This window comes from Hypanus sabinus, chromosome 16 (genome assembly GCF_030144855.1).
Source record: "Hypanus sabinus isolate sHypSab1 chromosome 16, sHypSab1.hap1, whole genome shotgun sequence".
In the NCBI taxonomy this organism is placed as follows: domain Eukaryota; kingdom Metazoa; phylum Chordata; class Chondrichthyes; order Myliobatiformes; family Dasyatidae; genus Hypanus; species Hypanus sabinus.
The window spans coordinates 70,930,070-70,950,134 of NC_082721.1; the positions used below are offsets into that span (position 1 = coordinate 70,930,070).

Below are 20,065 nucleotides of genomic sequence, written 5' to 3' on the forward strand. Positions count from 1 at the left end.
ACCGCATAAATACTGCGGCTATGGGAATAAATCAGAAGGTAGGTATCCAGCACTTGAGTGGCTCACCAAGGTCAATGTATCACCTGCAGGACACAGTCAGTGGTCACAAGTCACAAGGGGTGCAGCTACGACCTCCAAAAAGCCATCCCATGGATGAAGAGGAGACTCTGGACTGATCTAGACTCAATGGAGATTGCTCGATAGCTGTGGCAGGGGTGACTGCTATAACCTCCTACAAGGTTAGATCAAGTGGCAAGAGAGACAGCAGGGCTTCACTTCCAGATGAGCTCAGTGTCTTCTAAGTTTGCGTTGACCATGAAGATATGGAGGAATCCTCATGAACCCTCACGTCTCCTGATGATCCTTTATTCTATCTGAAACTGAAGCTGTCTTCAGGTGGGTGAATTCAAGGGAAGCATCCAGGCTGGACGGGTTACCTGAACAGGTACCAAAGACTTGCAGTGAGGCTGGTGTGCTCACTGAGAACATTAACCTCTCGCTTCGACAGTGCATGGTACCCATCTGCTTCAAGCAGGCTTTTAATTATACCGATGTCCAAGAAGACCATGGTAACCTGTGTCAGTCACAAACAGGAGAAAATCTCCAGGTGCTGGAACTCCAAGGAACACACACAAAATGCTGGAGGAACTCAGCACGCTAGGCAGCATCTATGGAGAAAAAAAATACAGTTTATGCTTTGTGCCAAGACCCTTCGGCAGGACTGGAGAAAAAAAAAATGAGGGGTAGATTTAAAAGGTGGGGGGGAGGGGAGAGAGAAACACAAGGTGGTAGGTGAAATCTGAGGGAGAGGGATGAAGTAAAGAGATACAGGGCAGGAGAAGGGGGAATCTGATAGAAGAGGACAGAAGGCCATGGAAGAAAGGGGAAGGAGCACCAGAGGAAGGCGATAAGTGGACAAGAAGATAAGGTGAGAGCGGACTACTCCCACCCTGTTACTGGTAAAAATGCCATCCCCTTTTCTCAATTCCTCTGTTTCTGCCACACCTGCTCTCAGGATGCAGCTTTTTATTCCAGAAGAAGATGTCCTCCTTTTTCAAAGAAAGGGGCTTCACCTCCTCCACCATCAACGCTGCCCTCAACTGCATCTCTTCTATTTCATGCACGTCTGATCTCACCCCTTCCTCCTGCCACCCCACCAGGGACAGGGTTTGTCTTCTCCTCACCTACCCCCCACCAGCCTCCACATCCAGCATGTAATTCTCTGCTACTTCCTCCACCTCGAATGGGATCCCACCACCAAGCACATCTTTCCCTTAGCCCCACTTTCTGCTTTCTGCAGGGATTGCTCCCTACGCAAGTCCCTTGTCCATTTGTCTCTCTCCAGCCACATATGGAACAAGTGCTACACCTGCCCCTACACCTCCTCCCTCACTACCAAACAGGGGCCCAAAAGTGATGCGTCACTTCACCTGTGAGTGTCTGTTGGAGTCATCTACTATATCTGGTGCTCCTGGTGTGGCTTGCTGTATGGCTGTGAGACCTGACGTAGATTGTGAGACTACTTCGCCAAGCACCTATGCACTGTCTGCCAGGAAAAACAGAGTCTCCCAGTGGCCACCCATTTTAATTCCCATTCCAATGTCTATCCATGGCCTCCTCCACTATTGTGATGAGGCCACACCTTATATTCCATCTGGGTAGCCTCCAACCCGATGGTATGAACATTGATTTCTCGAACTTCCGGTAATGCCCCCCCTTCACAATTCCCCATCCCCTTTTCCCTCTCTGACCTTATCTCCTTGACCACCCATTGCCTCCCACTGGTGCTCCTCCCCCTTTTCTTTCTTCCATGGCCTTCTGTCCTCTTCTATCAGATCCCCCCTTCTCCTGCCTTTTATCTCTTTCACCATTCAACTTCCCAGCTCTTTACTTCATTCCACCCCCCTCCCGGTTTCACCCATCATCTTCTGTTTCTTCCTCCTCTCCCCCCACCTTTCAAATCTACTCCTCAGCTTTCTTTCTCCAGTCCTGCTGAAGGGTCTCAGACCAGAATGTCGACTGTATTTCTTTTCCATAGATGCTGCTTGGCCTGCTGAGTTACTCCAGCATTTTGTGTGTGTGACCTGCATCAATGACTATCGCTCAGTGGCACTTAAATTAAATGAAATATCCTTATTGTCATTGCATAGTACAATTTGTCATGTACCAATACAGCGAAAATGAGTTTGCAGCTCTCGTACTCAATGCTATAAAACAACAAATAAAATAAATAAACAATAAATAAAATCAAGTAACCAGCCAGTACAAGCAATGTCCAGCAGTACAAAAGTGCAACTTAGATGCATGACAGCCGTAAAACCAGTATTAAAAATAGCAATATAACTAATTTATGGATGATGCTCGATCGATTGGTTCAGAGCAATTGTAGCTCTGGGGAAAAAGCTATTTTTCAGTCTGGAAGTGCGGGCACAGAAAATCTTATAATGTCTGCCAGATGGAAGAAGTTCAAACAGATGATTGCATGGGTGTGTATTGTCCTTACAAATGCTTGTAGCTTTCCGTAAGCTGTAGGTGTCCTCCAGGGCTGGGAGCTGTGTCCTGATGATCTTCTGTGTGTTAGAGACGACCCACTGAAGTGCTTTCCTATCAGCTTCTGTACAAGTGAGCTACCACACAGAGATGCTATATATTAAGATGCTCTCTATGGTGCAGCGGTAAAAGGTCACCAGCATCTGTTCAGGTAGACCAGCTTTCTTCAGCGTCCTGAGGAAAAACAAGCATTGCTGTGCTTTCTTAACTATTGTTGTGGTGTTAGTGGACCGTGTAGGGTCTTCTGAGATGTGTATTCCCAGAAACCTGAAACTGGACACTCTCTCCACTATGTCTCCGTTAATGTAGACTGGAGCGTACTCATCATCTCTTGACTTTCCAAAGTTGATAATTAGCTCCTTAGGCTTTGCATATTAAGAGACAGGTTGCTCTCTGAGCACCAGCTCACTAAGTTCTGTACTTCTGCTCTGTACGCTGATTTGTCTCTGTTGGAGATCAACCCGATCACTGTCACATCATCCACAGTGATGAAGTGTTTGGTGATGAAACATATCGGCACATGCCTGAGAGGTGACTTGGATCCACTCCAATTTGCCTATCAGAGCAACAGGTTCACAGCAGAAGCCATCTCATTGGCTCTTCACTCAACACTGGAACATCTAGACTGCAAAGATGCATACAAAGGATGCTCTTTATCAATTACAACTCAGCATTTAATAGCATCATCTCCTTAAAGCTAATCAGTAAGCTCCAAGACCTTGGCCTCAGTACCTCCTTGTGCAATTGGATCCTGCATTTCCTCACTTGTAGACCCCAGTCAGTTCAACAAATCTCCTCAATGATCTCCATCAGCACTGGTAAGCCACAGGGTGTGTTAATTCCCCTGCTCACATCACACCCATGAGGGTGTGGCTAAGAACAGCTCCAACATCATATTCAAGTTTGCTGATAACATCACTGTTGCGTGCTAAATCAAAGGTGGTGATGAATCAGCAAATAGGAGGAAGATTGAAAATTTGGCCGAGAGGTGTCATAACAACAACCTCTCACTCAATGTCAGTAAGACCGAGGAACTGATTGTAGACTTCAGGAGAGGTAAACCAGAGGTCCATGAGCTCATCCTCATCGGAGGATCAGAGGTGGAGAGGGTTAGCAACTTTAAATTCCTGGCTGTTACTATTTCAGAGGACCTGTCCTGGACCCAGCACATAAGTGCAATCATAAAGAAAGCACAGCAGTGCCTCTACTTCCTTCGGAGTCTGCGGAGATTCAGCATGACATCTAAAACTTTGACAAACTTCCACAGGTGTGCAGTGGAGAGTGTATTGACTGACTGCATCAAGGCCTGGTATGGAAACACCAATACCTTTGAATGGAAACTCCTACAAAAGGTAGTGGATTTGGCCCAATACATCATGGGTATAGCCCTCCCAATCATCCAGCACATCTACATGAAACACTTCCCTGAGAAAGCAGCATCCCTCATCAGAGATCATTATCACCTAGGCCATGCTCTTTTCTCACTGCTGCCATCAGGTAGAAGGTACAAGAGCCTCAGGACTGCACCACCGAGTTCAAGAACAGTTACTACCCCTCAACCATCAAGCTGTTGAAAAAAAGGGGATAACTACACTCACTTGCCCATCCATTAAGAGGTTCCCACAGCCAATGATCTCACTTTAAGGACTCTTAATCTTGTTATCAAATGTTCTCATTACTTACTGCTGTTTATTTGTATTTTCAATTTGTTGTCTTCAGCACTCTGATATTTCATTGATCCTGTTATAGTTACTATTCTCTATATTTGCTGAGTACGCCCGCAGGAAGATGAATCTCAGAGGTGTATACGGTGACCTATATGTACTTTGATAATAAACTTACTTTGAACTTCGATAAATTCTTCGCTTGCCTGGATGATAAGACAAACAACTCTGGAACGGAACAAGATTACGCAGCCTGTCCAATTGACACCCAGTCATAAACTCTCATTTTAATTTACCAATGGTGCACATTAGCCGGCTCAGTGTGTGGTAGACTGCAGTAACTTGCTAAGGCTCTGTGAACAGCACGGTACCCAGGGGAACATCACCATCTGCAGGCTCTCCTCCAGTCGCGCACCTTTCTGAATGAAAAGACATCTCACCGGGCTTTCTGTCATAGCTGCTGTGTCGAAATTCTGACGCTCCCCACCCAGTGCGTACCCAGAATCACTGTGGCAGCTGGGAAGATGGTTCCACCACTTTCTCAAAGGGCAACCAGGGATGGGAGCAACATTCACATTCTTCAAAAAAAAAGTATATTTTTTAAAAAATGATATGTGGCGTACACTGTTCTGGTGACGTGTAACCCATTCATTTACGTTTATACTGGAAACCCAAACCAAGACACTCAGTGCAAGTGAACTGCCGGCGCTGTACCGCCCCGCGACGGGGGCTAAATTGTTACCCTCCCCCAAACCAGGGATATCAACAGCAACTTCACAAATTTACTACATATTCCGGCTCATTCGGCCGAGTGACATCCAGCTGGACCAACCCCAGGCCAGAAAACGGAAGCCCCGGTTCAGCCTCGCGTCGGTGTCCCAATCACCGCATGGGCAAGGGGGAAGCGCTCGCGGGAAATCAGCCAATCAGGATGAACCAGAAGGCGGGCTCTCCGGCTGTAGGAATACCCGCGAAGAGCGTGCGGAGCGGCCATTTGCAAAAAGCAGCGGTCAGCCCGAGAGTCGGTACGTGTTGGCGGCGGGCCCAGCAACCCCGCTCGGAGCCGGCTTGAGACGCGCGGCCGTAAGAGCTCGCGAAGTTGCAGGGCAGGGTTTTTGCTGGGCTCGGGTAGGGTCGGTTTTGGTTTCGTGCAGTGCCGGCGATTGAGTGGGGGAGTAAGGCCTACTTGAAAAGGCTTAGTGATCGGGGCGGGAGGAGGTTGTTATGAGGCGGCTGGGTGGGAGTGGGGATGGCTAACGGGAAAGGACCCCGGAGCAACAGTGGAGAGGGACAAAGGGGCTGGGGGAAGCGAGGAGCTGAAATCAGGATCCTCGGCAGTGGGGGAATGGATCCTCAGTGGTAGGTGGGGGCGAGGAATCCCACTGAGTATTCAGGGATATCACAGTGAATTTTGGCTAATATTTTCCAGTATTCTTTGGGGAATGAAATAGTTACTCCTATTTAAGGGTTGGGAAATTATTGTTATTAATCTCGTTTGTAAAAGTGAAAAAAATAGTTATTATCTTTTAATAAGATTGATGCCTAACGTCATCAGTTGGAAAAATATTAGAGTCAAATGATTTGGGTGAGGGAATCGAATGTAACACTGAAATTTGCTCTTGACCAATCTGAGGAGGAAGTGTGCAAACACATACTGTGTGTCTTTAATGTTAATATATGTGCATTATGTATTTGGTTATGGAAAAGATGTTATATAAAATCAGTTTGTGAAATGTTGATATTTAAAAATTTGTTTTCATACATCAGTAGCTGAAATCCAGTGGGCTTGAGCCAGTAAATGGGTTTGAAAGCAAGAACATCTGAGTAAAGGAAAGGAAGAATTGTTTTACTACAATTATCGGAATATTATGTGCAGATTTGGTTCTCAGATATTCTTGCCATAGAGGGAGTGTAACAAATGGCCACCTAGTTTATATGGGTTCAGAAGATTGGGAGAGCATCTGATGCAAGCCAGTGTAATTCTGACAAGATTTAGACAGTGAACATGGATATGCAGTGGAGAATGATCAGTCGATGGGTTTTCAGGGTTTATTGGTTTGAGAGAGGATTAGCTGATACTAGAGGTTTGTGTTACTCTTAAGAGGAGAGGAAAGCACCTGTAGAGTTGTGTTAATGGGCAGAGACGCATGGGGTTGAAGACTGGAGATTTTTACTGAATAGGGACTAAGGAGGCACCAGGGGATTGGGGAGGAAGGATATGGGTGGTTGTACAACCCTAAAATGGGTAAGTTTATTACTGCTTAAGATATTGAACAATTGTTTAGCAATGTGCATTTGATGCGATGTCTGTTGAAACCTGTAATTTTTTTTGACCATTCAGTAGAGATGGCAGAGAACGATGTTGAGAATGAGTTGTTGGATTACGAAGAAGATGATGAGAACCAGACCTCGGCAGAACCAGCAACAGCTCCTGCTAAGAAGGATGTGAAGGGTTCCTATGTCTCCATTCACAGCTCTGGATTCAGAGATTTTTTGTTGAAACCAGAGCTACTTCGAGCCATTGTTGACTGTGGCTTTGAGCATCCTTCAGAAGGTAATGCTTTTTTCCCCTACTGCTTATGTAATAACTTATAGTGGAGCATCAAAACTTCTGTACCCAGGGAATTTCAGCACTTTTGGTGGGGGGGGGTGGGAGCTCTGTTGGAACCTTAAGCCCAGCTTTAAGCAGCATAAGTACTGATAATCCTGGCAATTATGCACAGGGTTTGTCTAAGGTAGGGTGCTCCGCCAGTACAATGCCATTGGAATTCTTCGGTTCTAACAGAAGTTTGTCAAGCTTTTCAACCTGTGTTTTTTGATTGGGGCTTGTTCTAACATGCTTGTGATTTGTGGTGTGAAGAAGCCTGTAGGTCAAAGTTGGAAGATTGGTGAAGAACTTTGTGCCTTTCAGTAGTATGTATGGATAGCTTGCTGCTCACAGTAAGTTACAACCCAAACCCAGCATTACCAACAGTGCAGTTCCTCCTTAGCGCTGTGTATGGAAAGTCTACATCAGTTTTGTCCTCTTGTTGGCTGATATGGGATGTAGAATTCGAGTTATTCAGCATATTCAGGCAACTGAATCCACACTGGGTATCTTTTTATACTGATTCTACATTAATTCCATTTTGTTCTAACATGCTTTCCATAATCTCACTGATTCTGCAATTTAGAAAAACATAATATAACAATGTCAGTCTGCACATTGTTGAGGTGTGGAGGAAAACTGGGAGGCAGTGGTCATAATACGATAGATTTCACCCTGCAATTTGAGAGGAAGAGGCTAAAGTCAAACATATCAGTATTATAGTAGAGTATAGGGAATTACAAAGGCACGAGAGAGAGCTAGCCAGAATTGATTGGAAATGGATCCTAGTAGGCATGATGGCAGAACAGCAATGGCTGGAGTTCCTAGGAACAATTTAGAAAACATGGGATAGATAAATCCTGAAGACGAAGTATTGTAAAGGTAGGATGAGGCAACCATGGCTGACAAGGGAAATCAAAGACGGTGTAAAAGCAAAAGTGAGGGAATATAACATAGAAAAATTATTGGGAAGTTAGAGGATTGGGAATCTTAAAAAAAAACAATAGAAACCAATGAAAAAACCATAAGAGAAAAGTGAAATATGAAGGTAATTATTCAATAACGTCAAAGAGGATACCATTATTTCAGATACAAAAAGAAGATTGAGGCGAGTGTGGGTATTGGGCCACTGGAAATTGATGTAGTAGTGGAGAACAGAGTAATGGCAGATGAACTTAGCATATTGCAGAAAACCAGAAATGTGATGGTGTCAGGGGGCAGAAGTGAGTGAAGTTCTGTCACCAAGGAGAAGGTGCTTGGTAAGCTGAAAGGTCTGAAGGTACAACTGGACCTGATGGACCACACCCAGGGTGATGAAAAAGAGGTAGCAAAAAAGATTGAGGAGGCATTAGTAATGATCTTTCAAGAATCACTACATACTGGAATGGTTCTAGATGACGGAAAATTGCATATGTTATTAGACTCTTAAGAAAAGAAACAGAAAACATTATAGGCCATTATTAAAGATGAAGTTTCGGGGTACTTGGAGGCACGTGATAATGTAGGCCCAGGTCAGCATAGTTTCCTTAAGGGGAAATCTTGTCTGACAAATCTATTGGAATTCTTTGAGGAAATAACAGGAAAAAGGCAATTCAGTGGATGTTGTTGGTTTGGAGATTTAGAAAGGCCTTTGACAAAGTGGCATACATGAGGCTGCTAAACAAGATACAGGCCCCAGATTTTACAGGAAAGATACCAGCATGAATGCAAGATTGGCTGATTGGTAGGAGGCAAAAGGTCAGAATGGGGGGGGGGGGGCTATTCTGACTGGCTGAAAGTGACATGGTGGTCTGCAGACATCGGTATTGTGACAGCTTATTTTCATTTTATATGTCAACGATTTGGATGACAGAATTCATTCTTTCTGGCCAAGTTTGCATAGTGTATGAAGATGGGTGGAGGGGCAGATAGTGTTGAGGAAGGAGTCTCTAGAAGGACTTGGACAGGTTGGGAGAATGGGCAGATGGAACACAGCATCGGGAAGTGTGGTTGTACACTTTGTTAGAAGGAATAAAGTTGTTCACTATTTTCTAAGTGGGGAGAAAATTTAAAAAATTGGAGTTGCAAAGGGACTTGGCTATCCTTGTGTTGGATTCCCTAAAGTTTAACTTGCAGGTTGAGTTGGTGGTAAGGAAGGCAAATGCAATGTTAGCATTCATTTCTAGATGACTATAATATAAGTGGAAGGATGTGATGCTGTGGCTTTATAAGACGTTGGTCAGAGTGCACTTGGAGTATTGTGAGCAGTTTTGGACCCCTGTTACAATTCAGCAACAATGAATGTAGAATTGAGACAGGTTTTTTATAAACAAATAAAACTTTTATTAAACACTGCTCAAAAGAAAACAAAAGTAAACAAAACGACTAACTTAACCGGGAGTCAGCTGCTATACGGCAGCTCAAACAGTTCTTAAAAGTAGTAAATGCAAAAGTCCAGATAATTTGCGAAGTCACTTAGGAGAAATTTTCCCAGAAGTAACAAATTCCTCAACCTCATGACGTTATTGCTGATTCCAGCCGAAATATGCCTTGCCCGAAGGATTTACAATGAAGGAAATAAAACGGCTTAAGTGCACTGACCTTTCCTTGATGAAACGCTGCATCCAGCTCTTTCTGCTCTTCTAGAAATGCAGGAGCTATCTCAGACGCAGGTTACTAATTCCTTCCAAATGAGGATCAAATAAGGTCGAACCTGTTTTACCGCCAGCAACACCAAATTTTCTCGATCCTTCAGCTTCCCGAACTTCGATAATTCTTCACTCTACGACTGGACTTTAACTGGCAGCGATTTTCAGAACTACGATTCTTTCAGTAGTAATTAAAACTCCACTTTAAAACGAAACTGCGTCATGAAATCAAATACGCAGCAGAATGGAGTCACTGACGAATTAAGCCACGAACTGACCTTCGTCACAGTGATGCGTGCTTCTCTTATACCCTGTTGAGAGGCTATTACATGACCTCTCATTGGCGGGAAAATTACACACTCCACCAGCACAAGACCATTACATCATGCCCAGCAGAGCCTTAATTACATCATGGTCATGTGACATTCACGATACTCACGGGTACATAACACCCCTTATCTAAGAAGAGATGTGCTGGCATTGGAAGGAGTCCAAAAGAGGTTCACGAGAATAATTCTGGGAATGAAAGGGTGAACATATGAGGGGCATTTGATGGCTCTAGGGCTGTCCTTGCTGTGCAATGAGGGTGAATTTTATTGAAACCTATTGAATACTGAAAGGCCTAGACGGGGTAGGTGTGGAAGAGTGTTTCCTGTTGTGGGTGAGTCTTGTCCAGAGGACACAGCCTCAGAAAAGAGGAATGTCTGTTTTATACAAGTAAGAAGGAGCAGCGCGCACAAAATACTGGAGGATCTCAGCAGGTCAGGTAACATCTATGGAAAAGAGTAAAACTGTTGACGTTTCACACTGATACCCTTCTTTGGGACAGCGAGAAGGAATTTCTTTAGCCAGAGGGTGGTGAATCTGGAATTCATTGCCAGTGACAGTTTTGGAGGCCACATATTCATGGCAAGAGGTTGTTATGTTCTTGGTTAGCCAGGGCATCAAAGGTTACTGGGAGAAGACAGAGAATGGTTGATGGGGGGTGGTGGGGGGGGGAGGGTGGGGATGTCAACATTGATGGAATGGCAGAGCAGAGTCAATGGACTTAGTAGCCTAATTATGTCCTTATGTTGTCTTATGGTGTAAAATCTGATCTCTTTGTGGGGGGGGGGGGGAATATCTAATTGTCCAGGGAGAAAATGCCAAATTCCCATGGATAGCACTGGTGAGCAGGAGTAAACTCAGGTCATTGATGCTGTGAGACAGCAGTTTGAACTGAGCAACACTGCTTGCAAACAGTTTGTTTTGAATGAGTATTGCTACCATCTCAGCAGTAAATCTTACAGGCATATAGGATTAGGATTATGACTGTTCACCTTTTTCTCCTGCATGTGAGGACTCAGAAGTTCCTCATCTTTAATATAAAGCCAATTGCTAATGTTCTGTACCACCTTTAGTTTTAATGTTTTCCCCAAAGGTCCATCTGATTTTTAAAACTGAAAGCATGACCTTTGTGCTGGTCAATTTACAACACGGAACAGGATCAAGAACATGGCCTATGATATGCCAAATGAAACTTAATTCTATCTGCCTGTGTATGATTTATATCCCTCCTGTCCCTGCATAGACATGTGCCAATCTAAAAGCCTCTTGAATGTCTACCTGGCTGTATTTCAGACACACAACACTGTGTATGCAAAAGAAAATTCTATTCTTAAAATTAGGCCCTCTGGTATTTGACAGTTCTATTCTGGGGGAAAAGATCACCCTATCTGTGCCTCACTTTATTTTCTAAAACTCCTATCAGGTCCCTTTAGTCTCTGATTCTCCAGATAAACAACACACGTTTCAGCATTTATCCAACCTCTCCTTATAGCTGATGCCCTCCAATCAAAGCAGCTTTCTTGTAAACTTCTTGTGCACCGTCCCCAAACTTTCCATATTCTTTCTGTATTGAGGTGCACACAGTAGCCCGAAAAGCTTAGAACTGCATTGTGACTTTCTGGCTCATGTACTTTATGCCCCAGTAATGAGTATGAAGATGCCATATTTTTTCTTTACCATCCTATCTACTTGTATTACTACTTTTAGGGAGTTATGGACCTGGATCCCAAGAACCCTACCATTAAATGTATGCATTCCCTTTCATTTGCCCTCGTAAAGTGCAGTGTCTCACACTTGCCTGGATTAGACTCCATCTGTGATTTCTCCTCAGTAGCCACTTTATTAGATACACCTGCACGCCTGCTCATTAATGTAAATATCTAATTAACAATTCGGGACACAACTCAATGTGCATGCAGACATGGTCACAAGGTTCAGTTATTGTTTAGACCAAACACCAGAATGGGAAAGAAATATATAATTGACTTTGACTATTAAATGATTGTTGGTGTCTGACTGGGTGGTCTGAGTATCTCAGACACTGCTGCTCTGGGATTTTCATGCACAAGTCTCCAGAGTTTTTGTTGTGGGGGGAAAAAATCCAGCGAGCAGTAGTTCTGTGGGCAAAAACACTTTATGAGAGGTCTTAGGAAAATGACCAGACTGGTTCAAGCCGACGGGAAGGTAACAGTAACTCAAATAACTATACGTTGCAGCAGTGGTGTGCAGAAGAGCATCCTTGAATGCATAATATGTCGAATATTAAACGGGGTGAGCTACAGCAGCAGATCAGTGTTCCACTCCTATGCTTGATATGGCCACTGAGTAGACATCCTGTTGTATCCTTTGACGAACTTCAGTCTACAACTAATTTTTGTGTTATCTGCAAACTTGCTAACCAACCCATCTAAATTTTCATTGGTCACTTAAACAACAGGTTCCAGCACTGATGCCTTTAGAATACAGGGCACAGACCTCCAATCAGAGCAATACCCTTCCACTACTGCCTTCTCCTCTATGGCCAAGTCAGTTTGAAATCCAATTCTCCAAGGATTCTGTCTTCCATAATTTCTGGATCAGCTTATCATGAGGGACAGTCAACTTTTCAGATTGAGATGTCCACTTAGGCTTTTTCCAAGCATAAATTCCCTCCTTTGTCCTTGAGTGGTCAATAACAGACAGTAGGTGCAGGAGTAGGCCATTTGACCCTTCTAGCCAGCACCACCATTCACTGTGATCATGGCTGATCATACACAGTCAGTACCCCGTTCCTGCCCTCTCCCCATATCCCTTGACCCCGCTATCTATAAGAACTCTATCTAACTCTTGAAAGCATCCAAAGACTTGGCCTCCACTGTCTTCTTGGGCAGAGCATTCCACATATCCACCACTCTCTGGGTGAAAAAGTTTTTCTGCATCTCTGTTCCAAATGGCCTACCCTTTATTCTTAAACTGTGGCCTCTAGTTCTGGACTCACCCATCAGCGGGAACATGCTTCCTGCCTCCAGTGTGTCCAATCCCTTAATAATCTTATATGTTTCAATCAGATCCCCTCTCATCCTTCTAAATTCCAGTGTATACAAGCCCAGTTGTTCCAATCTTTCGACATTTAACAGTCCCGCCGTTCTGGGAATTAACCTTGTGAACCTACGCTGCACTCCCTCAATAGCAAGAATGTCCTTCCTCAAATTTGGAGACCAAAACTGCACACGTTACTCCAAGTGGGGTCTCACCAGGCCCTGTACAGCTGCAGAAGGACCTCTTTACTCCTATACTCAATTCCTCTTATTATAAAAGCCAGCATGCCATTAGCTTTCTTCACTGCCTGCTGTATCTGCATGCTTGCTTTCATTGACTAATGTACAAGAATCTCGTTGTACTTCCCCTTTTCCTAACTTGACTCCATTTAGATAGTAATCTGCCTTCCTGTTCTTGCCACCAAAGTGGTTAACCTCACATTTATCCACATTAAACTGCATCTGCCAAACATTTTCCCACTCACCCAACCTGTCCAAGTCACCCTGCTTTCTCATAACATCCTCCTGACATTTCACACTGCCACCCAGCTTTGTGTCATCAGCAAATTTGCTAATCCCTTCATCTAAATCATTAATGTATATTGTAAACAGCTGCGGCCCCAGCATTGAACCTTGTGGTAACCCACTGGTCACAGCCTGCTATTCTGAAAGGGACCCGTTAATCACTACTCTTTGTTTCCTGTCAGCCAGCCAAATTTCAATCCATGTCAGTACTCTGCTGCCAATACCATGTGCCCTAATTTTGCCCACTAATCTCCAATGTGGGACTTTATCAAAAGCTTTCTGGAAGTCCAGGTACACTACATCCACTGGCTCTCCCTTGTCCATTTTCATAGTTAAGAGGTCCTACCCTCCTACCCTCTTTTTTAATGTGTGTGTGTGTGTATATATATATATATATAGAGAGAGAGAGAGAGATGCTGAAATTCACTTTAAACATTTGGCAAGAACATTTCATGATTCATTTTACCCACCTGATTCCCTATGATGTTTTTCTCTACTTCCTTTATATTCCTCAAGCACCCTGTCAGAATTTAATATCCCAAACCCTATATATGCTTATTATTTGATTAAAAATTTGCAACATCTGTCATCCAAGATTCCAGAATCTTGCCATCCTTGTCTGTCTTCCTTGCTGGAATATGTTAGTCCTGAAATTTGGCTGGCCTTCACAGAATTCTTAAGTGAACTTGCTCAATGACAACAAACTACACTCTTCAGCCTGATGCTGTTGCAATTTTCCCCTGATGTTTTTGTCTTGTTTTTATCCATAATTAGCTTAAATGCAGCTGAATTATTTATTTAACACTCCAGCTGTCTGAGGCAGTGAGTGTCATGAGAGCCATCTTAAAAGGGCCCCTTTGATTCTTGTCTCACTACAACCAGGCAGCCACAATATAGCTTAATTGTAAAGATGAGAGAATGCTACATTGGATTGTTGCCCCTTTCAATCCACACTAGTCTAACTTGTGATTAATCAGTTCCAAAAGTTCACAATTAAAGTAAGTCCACTTTTATTCACCTCAACTTTCTTTTGAAATTCTGAGAAAGGGTAAGGCTTTGAACAGTTCTTTGCATTCTCTAAATGTCGTTTAAGCTGAAATCATTCTTCCACTGGTTGACATTCTGAAACATTCTGAAAATCCAGCATTTTCTGAATTCAAAACTATATAGGCGTGCCAGCCAGTCAAGTAAAACCAGTAGATCCATAACACGGTCACTATTGTGCTGACTAGGGTGTTTCTTCTGTAACTTGAATCATTTTAGAGAATTTATCAAACCTCCAAAAATCTGGAGGTAACAAATGGAGAATGGAAGTATGTTTATTGTTTTTGGCCCATATATATTTCTAGCAAGAGTAGAAATATTGTTGGATCTGGTAAAAGAAAAGTAATTCACTTTCTCCAATGAAAGCTTCATACAAAATGAGTGTGCAAAAAATTAACAGGTCAGTTTTGACAAAGCTTATTTTGAGGAAGTTGGAGGTAACTACAGTTAACCTGGACTGAGTGCCACTTCAACCGAACACAGCTTCAAAAGTGCCTGTGTCAGGTAGGTTGGACTATTGGACGCGACATGTACTCCCAAGTTAGTTTGTAGAAGCCAGGGTCCAGTGAGATTAGTGGGAGTGGGGAATGGAACTTGGCAATTTTCAGCTTGTAAGTTTCAGTTTAAGTGTTCCAGCTTGCCAAAATAAACAAACATATATTCTGGGCATTGGCTGCATATGCTTGCACTCCAGATCTGATCTGATGGGGAGCCAGGTAACTGCACCGTTTGAACTATGAGGTACTGGATTATCTGAGTTTTATTGTAGGAGTGGCCTTTAAGAGTACAGTTTCCTATCCCACAGCTAGTGATCACAAGGATAAGGCAGTAATAATTTGAAATAGAGAAATCTAATCCACTGTAGTGTGGAGTTTATTGCTACATCAATTAATTCTTTAAGGAGAGTGTAGGCAATTGTGTGGAAAATAGTTTTCTGAGCAAGGTTAAAAGAAGATGAAGTAAAGATGATGTTCTTGTAAATTACCAAAGTAATTAAGCCGTTTAGGTTAAATTTAGTTATTTCTCTTGCATTTTGTCCTAGATTGGAAGGAAGGACTAATTGTTCAGATAATTGGATGGGAAACTGGATCTAAATCCAGATAGTTCTAGTGATGTGAAATCATTGCTGTATCTGTTCTCTCCACAGTTCAACATGAGTGCATTCCTCAAGCCATTCTTGGAATGGACATCCTCTGTCAGGCCAAATCTGGAATGGGAAAGACAGCAGTATTTGTTCTTGCGACACTGCAACAATTGGAGGCTGTTGACGGACAGGTAATTTATCAGATAAGAATTGGTATGTGTGGTTTTCGAGCCACTAGCTTACATGACACAAATAATTATAGAATCCAATCAATTAGTATTAACAGATCTGTCCTTGCAAGTTCAGTAGAAGCTTTGTCTGGTTACACTGCTACTCGTCCATTTCCAGTCATTACACAGCATTAACACTCATTCAAAATATGAATAAAAGTGTGGTCTTTGGCGTGAACGTCATTTTGCTTTGCATGGATGCTACCAACCGCACGTTTCTAGCATTTTCTCTTTTTATTTTAGGTTTCCAGAATGGGTGTTTTTTAATTGATTAATCCTGGTATCCAGCTTGACCTAAATTGATATCATAGGCACTTTTCTTTGTGTGAGAGCAAATTCAATTTTTTTGGTGTGACTGCGGAATGACTGGTTTCATTATTGATGTTAACTGTCCTTTCAAGTCTACATTGGTAGTGTGGTAAGCATTTCACCTTCTGGTTTAAAAACTAGGAAGAGCATCATTGCACTCAGTAATGTTGCTTAGTTCGTGTGTGTCCTTGAGCTGCTGAACGTTTAGATTAGGAGAAGACAGCTTTCAGAGTTGGACACATTTGCATAGTCAACCAACACAAGACACTTTGTTGAACAGAAACAGTGGAAAAAGATGAAAAGTTGACATTTTTTGTTGCTTAATTTTCTACTCTGAATTTCAGTTTTGAGATCAGTTGTCCTGTAGGGCTCTGTGTTTCGTGTAAAGTCAAGTCAAACTTTATTGTCATTTTGACCATAACTGCTGGTACAGTGCATAGTAAAAATGAGACAACATTTTTCAGGACCATGGTGTTGCATGACACTGTACAAAAAAACTACACTGAACTACGTAATAAAAAAAAACAGAGAAAGCTACACTAGACTACAGACCTACACAGGACTACATAAAGTGCACAAAAACAGTGCAGGCATTACAATAAATAATAAACAGGACTGTAGGGCAAGGTGTCAGGCCAGGTGCTGGGTATTGAGGAGTCTGATAGCTTGGGGGAAGAAACTGTTACATAGTCTGGTCGTGTGAGCCCGAATGCTTCGGAGCCTTTTCCCAGGCTGCAGGAGGGAGAAGAGATTGTATGAGGGGTGCATGGGTTCCTTCATATTGCTATTTCCTTTGAGGATGCAGTGTGTAGTGTAAATGTCCGTGATGGCAGGAAGAGAGACCCCATGATCTTCTCAGCTGACCTCACTATCCGCTGCAGGGTCTTGCGATCCGAGATGGTGCAATTTCTGAACCAGGCAGTGATGCAGCTGCTCAGGATGCTCTCAATACAACCCCTGTAGAATGTGATGAGGATGGGGGGTGGGTAGGAGATGGACTTTCCTCAGCCTTCGCAGAAAGTAGAGACGCTGCTGGGCTTTCTTTGCTATGGAGTTGGTGTTGAGGGACCAGGTGAGATTCTCCATCAGATGAACACCAAGAAAGGAGCCTTTGATGTTCAGCGGGGAGTGGTTGCTCCATGCCCTCCTGAAGTCAACAACCCTCTCTTTTGTTTTGTTCACATTCAGAGACGGGTTGTTGGCTCTGCACCAGTCCGTTAGCCACTGCACCTCCTCTCTGTAAGCTGACTCGTCGTTCTTGCTGATAAGGCCCACCACAGTCATGTCATTGGCGAACTTGATGATCTGGTTTGAGCTGCGTGTTGCAGCATAGTCATGGGTCAGCAGAGTTGAACAGCAGTGCACTGAGCACGCAACCCTGGGGAGTGTGATGGTGTTGGAGATGCTGCTCCCAATCCAGACTGACTGAGGCCTCCCAGTCAGGAACTCTAGGATCCAGTTGCAGAGGGAGATGTTCAGGCCCAGTAGGCTCAGCTTTCCAATCAGTTTCTGCGGGATGATTGTGTTGAATGCTGAACTGAAGTCTATGAACAGCATCCGAACATATGTGTCTTTTTTGTCCAGGTATTTTATTGTAAAAGTTTAACTCTTATTCACACTGTGTGTTTGTGTGTGTGTGAATCGTGAGAAGTGTTAAGACTTTGCTGAGTTAAAAATTTAAAGTTACTAGGCAGACAACATAAGATATTGTTAACCAACTTATGAACTGCTGCATGTTTCATTGTTTTTCCTGAATTTTTTTTGGTTCATAAACAGGTATCAGTCCTCGTCATGTGCCATACCAGAGAGCTGGCTTTTCAGATCAGCAAAGAATATGAAAGGTTTTCAAAATACATGCCAAATGTAAAGGTAAGTGCGCACACAATACACCTTTTACACTTGGCAATGTGATATCCTATAGAGTCTCTTTAATTATTTTAGGAAATCAATACATTTTGGAAAGACCTCAGCTGTTATGGAGGTCATTTAAGGGTGAAATTATGAGGGTACAGAATCTTTATGTTCCTGTTAGGGTGAAAGGAAAGGTTAAAGGTTTGAGAACACCATGGTTTTCAAGGGATATTAGAAATTTGGTTCAGAAAAAGAGGGATGTCTACAATAGATATAGGCAGCATGGAGTAAAGGAATTGCTCGAGGAATATAAAGAATGTAAAAGGAATCTTAGGAAAGAGATTAGAAAAGCTAAAAGAAGATACGAGGTTGGTTTGGCAAATAAGGTGGAAGTAAATCTGAAAGGTTTCTACAGTTATATTAAAAGCAAGAGGATAGTGAGGGATAAAATTGGCCCCTTAGAGAATCAGAGTGGTCAGCTATGTGTGGAACCGAAGGAGATGGGAGAGATTTTGAATGATTTCTTCTCTTTGGTATTCACTAAGGAGAAGGATATTGAATTGTCTAAGGTGTGGGAAACAAGTAAGGAAGTTATGGAACCTATGACAATTAAAGAGGTGGAGGTACTGGTGCTTTTAAGAAATTTAAAAGTGGATAAATCTCAGGGTCCTGACAGGATATTCCCCAGGACCTTGAGGGAAGTTTGTGTAGAAATAGCAGGAGCTCTGACGGAGATCTTTAATATGTCATTAGAAACGGGGGTTGTGCCGGAGGATTGGCGTATTGCTCATGTGGTTCCATTGTTTAAAAAGGGTTCTAGAAGGAAGCCTAGCAATTATAGACCTGTCAGTTTGACAGGGTAAATTAATGGAAAGTATTCTTAGAGATAGTATTTATAATTATCTGGATAGACGGGATCTGATTAGAAGTAGCCAGCATGGATTTGTGCGTGGAAGGTCATGTTTGACAAACCTTATTGAATTTTTTGAAGAAGTTACGAGGAATGTTGACGAGGGTAAGGCAGTGGATGTAGTCTATATGGACTTCAGCAAAGCCTTTGACAAAGTTCCACATGGAAGGTTAGTTAAGAAGGTTCAGTCGTTAGGTATTAATGCTGGAGTAATAAAATGGATTCAACAGTGGCTAGATGGGAGATGCCAGAGAGTAGTGGTGGATAATTGTTTATCGGGATGGAGGCCGGTGACTAGCGGGGTGCCTCAGGGATCTGTTTTGGGCCCAATGTTGTTTGTAATATACATAAATGATCTGGATGATGGGGTGGTAAATTGGATTAGTAAGTATGCCGATGATACTAAGGTAGGAGGTGTTGTGGATAATGAGTTGGATTTTCAAAGCTTGCAGGGAGATTTATGCCGGTTAGAAGAATGGGCTGAACGTTGGCAGATGGAGTTTAATGCTGAGAAGTGTGAGGTGCTACATTTTGGCAGAAATAATCCAAATAGAACATACAGAGTAAATGGTAGGGCATTGAGGAATGCAGAGGAACAGAGAGATCGAGGAATAACTGTGCATAGTTCCCTGAAAGTGGAGTCTCATGTAGATAGGGTGGTGAAGAGGGCTTTTGGAACGCTGGCCTTTATAAATCAAAGCATTGAGTACAGAAGTTGGGATGTAATGCTAAAGTTGTACAAGGCATTGGTCAGGCCAAATTTGGAATATTGTGTGCAGTTCTGGTCACCGAATTATAGGAAAGATATCAATAAATTAGAGAGAGTGCAGAAACGATTTACTAGGATGTTACCTGGGTTTCAGCAATTAAGTTACAGAGCAAGGTTGAACAAGTTAGGTCTCTATTCATTGGAGCGTAGAAGGTTGAGGGGGGATTTGATCGAGGTATTTAAAATTTTGAGAGGGATAGATAGAGTTGACGTGAACAGGCTGTTTCCATTGAGAGTAGGGGAGATTCAAACTAGAGGACATGATTTGAGAGTTAGGGGGCAGAAGCTTAAGGGAAACACGAGGGGGTATTTCTTTACTCAAAGAGTGATAGCTGTGTGGAATGAGCTTCCTGTTGAAGTAGTAGAGGCCAGTTCAGTTGTGTCATTTAAGGTAAAATTGGATAGGTATATGGACAGGAAAGGAGTGGAGGGTTATGGGCTGAGTGCGGGTAGGTGGGACTAGGTGAGATTAAGGGTTCAGCACGGACTAGGAGGGCCAAGATGGCCTGTTTCCGTGCTGTGATTGTTATATGGTTATATGGTTATATTTTCTCAGTGGAAAGCTGACTTC

General features: G+C 43.0%; 1 protein-coding gene across 4 annotated transcripts in view; it reads left to right on the forward strand.

Annotated features, from left to right (window-relative positions):
- Positions 1–5,091: 5,091 nt before the first annotated feature.
- The window catches only part of LOC132406434 (ATP-dependent RNA helicase DDX39A), a 33,777-nt gene continuing 18,803 nt past the window's right edge, over positions 5,092–20,065 (forward strand). Inside the window, exons 1-4 of one of the 4 annotated variants that reach the window (XM_059992077.1) lie at positions 5,092–5,239; positions 6,556–6,768; positions 15,489–15,616; positions 17,741–17,833. In XM_059992077.1, coding sequence (XP_059848060.1) covers positions 5,104–5,239; positions 6,556–6,768; positions 15,489–15,616; positions 17,741–17,833 — 570 coding nt within the window. In that variant the 5' untranslated portion in view covers positions 5,092–5,103. Of the gene's footprint in view, positions 5,298–5,322; positions 5,343–6,555; positions 6,769–15,488; positions 15,617–17,740; positions 17,834–20,065 lie in introns of those variants that run through there. The other 3 variants (XM_059992078.1, XM_059992081.1, XM_059992079.1) reach the window with 3 other exon arrangements.